This window comes from Poeciliopsis prolifica, unplaced genomic scaffold (assembly GCF_027474105.1).
Source record: "Poeciliopsis prolifica strain line A6 unplaced genomic scaffold, Auburn_PproV2 SCAFFOLD014, whole genome shotgun sequence".
Lineage (NCBI taxonomy): Eukaryota > Metazoa > Chordata > Actinopteri > Cyprinodontiformes > Poeciliidae > Poeciliopsis > Poeciliopsis prolifica.
Window position 1 is genome coordinate 4,780,636 of NW_026562389.1, and position 6,000 is coordinate 4,786,635.

Sequence of the window (6,000 nt, forward strand, 5' to 3'; positions counted from 1 at the left end):
GCTGTACTTTTTAACCACCCTATAAGTTACAATTCAATTTCTGTTGGAGTCCAAGGTGAAGGAGCCATTTATCAACCACCTGATTGTCACTGTGCAGCAATAGGTGGGGGAGAGGGGTGCTTTAATTTTTAAAAACCTTTTTATGTCTTGACTCAAGAAACTCGCCCAAGCTTGCTTTCCAAATTGCAACACATGATGGTGCCCAGAGCTAAAGCCTGTTCAGAATATATTTTTATTCATGACCACACATTGTTCTGCCCAGGCCTAACAAAAACCCTCTCACCCTCTAACTCTGGATGTCATGAGGCTGCATCTAGTGCTAAGTGGTGTTTTTTTAAAATGTTGACTTAATAGAGTACAAAAACCCCCAAAACAGAGCAATTCTTCCACCAAGCTGGGTATTTTAAAAACAAATATCTCCAGCATATTGTTTTAAAAAATAATTTTGTACACACAGGATCGGTTTCAGAGAAGTTTTCATCCACATGAACCTGTACAAATCCACCTGTAAGCATTGCTTTAAACATGCCAAACCCACAGGGGGCAGTGTGGTGCTAAGATAAAGCAATCAGATTGCTTCAAAACAATCAAAAGCAAAGACTTTGTGTTGAGAATTAAACATTGCTGAACTGCATTTAATTAATTTAAAAATTCCTTATTTGTCAGAGTTTTTTTGTGATTTTTAAAAGGAGTTTTGTGTGGGTTAAATGTAGAAAGGTGTAAAAAATGTTTTATTTATTTTTCTAGAAAACCAGCCCTGTGTGGACTAGGCCTAAATGTTAGTTTTCTGAACTGATGTTAATCTCAAATCATTCTTTCTTCCTCTGATCTTCACATTTTTTTTATGTTTCATGATCAACTGTAAGGTTACAGAAAGGTTGGCTCAAGTCCTCCCATCAATATTCCCCTCCTGATCCACCTCTGGATGTATTTACAAACCCGTAACCTCGACCAAAAACAAAAACAAAAAAACATAGTCCAGGGTTGGGGAACGACTGTGATGTCATGATGTGAAGACGGCTGCTTAATATTCCAAACTCTCTGATCTGAGACCTTAAATGCAGAGTTATAATGCAAAGGGGATTTCAGAAAAAAAACACACCACTCAAAAGCTTATTAGATGCAGCCCCATGTTTCTACCTGCAGGGAAAGATTTGTAGTTTTTAACTACAGGCTGCGAACAAATGAAGAGTGAGCCTCCTTTCTTCTGTTCCTTGAGAGGTCCTTTTTTTATCCCCAGAAAACATTAATTTAAAAATAAAGCGTTTGCACTTTCACTATCAGTTAGGTTCCTTTTCATGTGGATTTTAACCTTTTCAATCATTATTTTTTAAACTCTTTCTTTCTTTAGTTCTTGTAAAATCCTTTCTGATTGCAGTGCACCACTGTTTCATATCCAGCTGTACCTACCATGCAATTAGCACAATTTCTCTAAATAACTCTGAGCAGCTCGGGTTATAAAAACTGGATTCCTGCCTGACAAATGTGAGCTTCTGATTTGTAGCCTCAGCTTTAGTTGATATCAGAGGAGTGTTGGCCCACAGCTATGAATGAGATGCATGTTAAAGCTCTGCATTTTATGATAGTGAGCCAGCTGGAAATGTGCCACCTGCATTTAGGCATGTATATAGGCTCCCAATATAGAATATAATATTTCTTTAACTGTGATATGTGTTATAATCCTGCCTATAAAGGGCCAGTTCACACATATTTAAGAATGGTCTTTCTGTTGTTAGTGATAAAATGAAAGCCACATATCTGAATCTTTTCTATTATAAACGCCTTTATTGTTCTAAACACCTTGCATTTCACCAATCAGTTTTTCTACCTAAATACGGCAACAAATGTGTCTTGTTTACATGCAACTTTGGTGAGCTGACCCTTTATTCTATCCTGTAACATTTCCACTGGAAGATGTTTTAGAGTCCTGCATGTCATCTTCTCCTCGGTAGCCGTAGCTACACTGTCAGTAACAGTGTGTTTGTAGCATAATGTCTAAAAAGAGGTTGACAACTTGCAATTGAAACTTCATTTTTAATATTTATCCAGTGGATGTGAAGAAAAATGAGGGTAACTGTTCCTCTGCTGCTGGAGTTTTACAGTTTAAGTTCTCTGAGAGAGAAAAGAAGACATTTAAATGCACTCTGTACATTTCTGAGATCTTAACAAATGTAGGTGCTCTGCAAAAATCCATCTTTTAAACAACTAATGTTTTTTTGTCGCAAGGTAATCCAGCACAGTAAAACATTTAAACTGCGTATGTACATAATTTTGAATAGACAGATTTCTGCAGGATACCTTCAGGTTATGATCTCAGACTGTTAGGACAAAGTGGAGGATTTTTTTGTTTTTATCTGTGCTCTCTGCTGCCCCCAGGTGGACAAACTAGAGGAGGCAGAAAGCCAGAGGAAAACAGATGATGACGTGAAGGAGCCTCAGCCAATGGTGTTTGGTAAGAATAAAGTGAATTAACTGTCACTTTAAAATTCAACTCAATATAAAGTGATAAAAGTGGCAGAAATGTTACAATTTTGCTTCAGGTAATACTAGAACGAGTTTACTACAAACATAAAAATATACATTTTTTTTCACAATTGAACATGTATGCTATTCTCATATATGATTAATTCAACTTATAATACTCAAAGATGTTGCTTTAGCAGGCAAGAAAATGGCATGAGCAGGGCTGAGGAGCTGCCATGTGGCAGCAACTGTGCTGTACTTCCAGTTTTTCTACTTCTTCTCCTGCTTTTTTGATAACTAACCAGGAATGACCACATGTTGGCACCATTTAGTAAAATAAGATATGAGTGAAACAGTAAACTTCACAATGCTGCTCATCCCGTCACCCTTGATGTCTTTTATGCTAAAGCTAGTTCCCGATAACAAAGCCACCAATGACGATAAATGGGTTTTCCTTGAATGCAAAGTTTTTTCTCAGCTATTCGGACTTTTAGCAGCATGTATGTGGGTGTGACTGACAATGCTAAGACCCTCCTCCTGCCTCTGATTGGTTGTTTCTCAAGAGAAGTGGCGCCTTTCTGTAGGTTGCAAAAGTAGCTTCAGGGAGGAGGTTGAGGAACTTGATTTATTAAAGATATATGGCAAATTGCAGCTTTTGTTTTATTGTAGCCTAAATTTTGAAAAGCCTGATTTCTGTGCTACTTTTTATATTTTATTTGTTCCTCTGTAACCACAGTTTTTTTTCTGTGTTGCCAGGCCAGCAGTTGATGCTGACTGCAGCTGCCTCTCCTGTGGCGGCTCAGCCAGCGTACCCGGCTTACGGCTACCCTCCTCCCGCCGCCGGCGCTCCTCCCGCTGCCGCTGGTTACCCCGCCCAACCAGCCTACGGCTTCAACATGTAAACGCCCCCAACTCCTCATCTTATTCCATCTGTCTCTCCTGGTTTCCGTTCACCTGAAAAGCTCGCACACACCTGAAGTGAACCGCACTGCTCCGAGCCCCGGCTGATTCTGCAGAGTCTGAAGAGTTTCCGCCTGCGCTCACTGAAACTGCAGTCCCAAGTTTCTTCACGCCCCGTTTAGATGAGTGGCCTCAGACACATTGTGAGGAATCTGATGACCTCCCGGCCATTTTTTCCCCCCACTTGCATCACAAATCTAAACAGCATGAAGTCGTTTCTCACCAGCCAGTGGAGCACCAAACTACTTTGTCCTCTTGCTGTTCCATGTAGACTTTGTTAACCATAGAGCAGCTTTTGGTTCTTTGTTTTTTCGCACTGATAAAAAAGAGACTTTTCTGAGAAGCAGCAGAAGGTGGGAGGCATGTGTTTGCTTTTCTACCTTCCTCTTGAAAGCACTGTTGCGGCCTTATTTAATCTAAGGAGGCGGCTTGTTTGTCTCACATCTGAATTCACATCTGTGTCATGCTTTGTTTTGAATGACAGTCGCTGTGCAATCGTTCTGTGTCCTTTCACAGCAGGTACAAGTATTTGCAGTGTACAGACTATTGACCACTTGTGAATAAGAATTACAGTCTGTGAATGTGTGCGTGTGCGTGGGTGTGTGGAGCCTTTGGAGCTTTTGTGGACACAATAAAACTTTCACCCACCGTAGATCTGATCTCAAAGCCCGGAAAGTGGAAGTTCGGAACGTCGGAATGGGTGTGACAAAAACCATGAAAGAAAGGAGGTAAAATCATAAATATGTGCATGTGCTGCCAAATAATAATACTGCAACCAGGAGCACAACTGTCATGTTACACTCAAGTATATCAAGTATTACAGATTTTGTGTCAAAAACAAAGATGTATAATAAAACCTTCCCACCAAATAAAAAAACAAACAAACAAAAAAAGATGTGGTGAAGCTTCGAGTCTCAAGGAGGTGCCAGTTAGGTAAAAAAAGACAAAACTGTATAATTTAAATGTGATGAAATTCCTTACAGATCAGAAGTAAAATAGTATGAAGCACCATATGTATTGTCTATAATGTGTTGTAGTCCTAAAAAAAGGTATAAAGATTTTTTTTGTAAGAAAAAGACAAATGGCAAAAAAAAAAAACAGCTTAATAAATGGCAAAGTCTTGAGACAAGTTTGCTCAAAGTGGTTTTCATTTTTCTCTCAGCTCTTTAATAGAAATAACAACATCTTTATATTGTGTTTTCTATTTATACTTTTGCATTAATTACTGCATCCATGCAGCAGGACATGGAGGTGATTAGTCCAGGTTGCTAACCGTCGTTAGCTCATCTGTATTGTTGTCTCGCGTTTCTCTGTTTCCTGTTTCAATAATCAGGTGAGTTTAATGGGCAATCAACACAGTAACACCAGGATCTCTGAACAAGCTGTTGGCGCCATTAAACGTCTCCATAATTTTTTTTTTTTTTTTCCAGAAATCTGAGTTTTAATCTCAGAAGGCTAAAGTCAGATTTCACTAATCCTCCTCTACATCTTAATCTCTGAATTACACTGTGGAGCCGTATGAGCAACTTGCTTCACAATCCTGTCGAAATGGATTTGTACCTGTTGCTTGTTCGTCTCTCTTCTGCCATTGCTTTTTTCTTCCACTCAACTTTTCATAAATATGCCTGGATACAACACTCTGTAAGCATCTTTGTGGCTTGCTTTCCTTTTTGAGTTGGGCAATGATTGTCTGCTGAACAACTTTCAAGACTGTAGGGAATAACTAAGCCATAAAATGTAATTTTTCATAAAAAGTTGTTTTTATAGGTTCTACATTTCCTGATTATAAAATTTTGGGGCGTTAGCTTTGAGCCACATTAACATTTACTTGAAATATATAATTCTGTGCATCAACTAAACCTGATTTATCAAAATGCGACTGTAATTCTCTTGAACATTGTTTTTTAACCTGGCAGAAAGAAAAATTAAGTTGACACTGAAGCGCTGTCTATTCTTGTTCCTCGTGTGATTTTTATTTACAAATGAGTTGAAATTTCAAGAGGGATGTTATTGTTGGGTTCGTGTGGTTTTACACCGTCGATTTGGACCAGACTGACATTTCTGTAACTGAGCAACCAGGACATGATTGATGGAGTCTCCCAGAGCTCCAGCCTCTTTGTCTAGAGAGGGCGTGGTTGGATGTTTGTAGCTGTTATGAGATAAATCAGTTTGATTAAAGAAGCAAATGCTTAAGTAAACGATTAAGATCAGATCCATCCCCCTCTTCCTTCTTCTTGTGCTACATTTATGATAAACAGAGGAGATGCTGAGCCCCACCCTTTTTAAAATTTTTATTATTATTATTATTATCATTGTCCCTTCCAGAAAGGAAGCCACTAAATCCTCTTGTCCTGCTTCTGAAGTTCATGGATGTTCATTAACACATAAAACTAAATATTTATCCATCGTTACTTCCGATGAGGATTACGCACAACCTTCCAGGGAGGATATTTCCACGGTGGCGATCAACAGATATTGAAAATAGTCGGTGCCAACTTCCTGGACTGTATCCGCCCACTGTCACTCCTGATATCCGGGATTCTCCGGGCGCAGCTCAGATCACCTGCAGCCCGGGAG

At 39.1% G+C, this 6,000-nt stretch overlaps 1 protein-coding gene across 1 annotated transcript in view; it reads left to right on the forward strand.

The window, feature by feature from the left end:
• The window catches only part of cltcl1 (clathrin, heavy chain-like 1), a 35,270-nt gene extending 30,713 nt beyond the window's left edge, over nucleotides 1–4,557 (forward strand). The window contains exons 31-32 of the mRNA XM_055039394.1: nucleotides 2,377–2,452; nucleotides 3,220–4,557. Coding sequence (XP_054895369.1) covers nucleotides 2,377–2,452; nucleotides 3,220–3,365 — 222 coding nt within the window. The 3' untranslated portion in view covers nucleotides 3,366–4,557. The remainder of the gene's footprint in view (nucleotides 1–2,376; nucleotides 2,453–3,219) is intronic.
• Nucleotides 4,558–6,000: the final 1,443 nt, after the last annotated feature.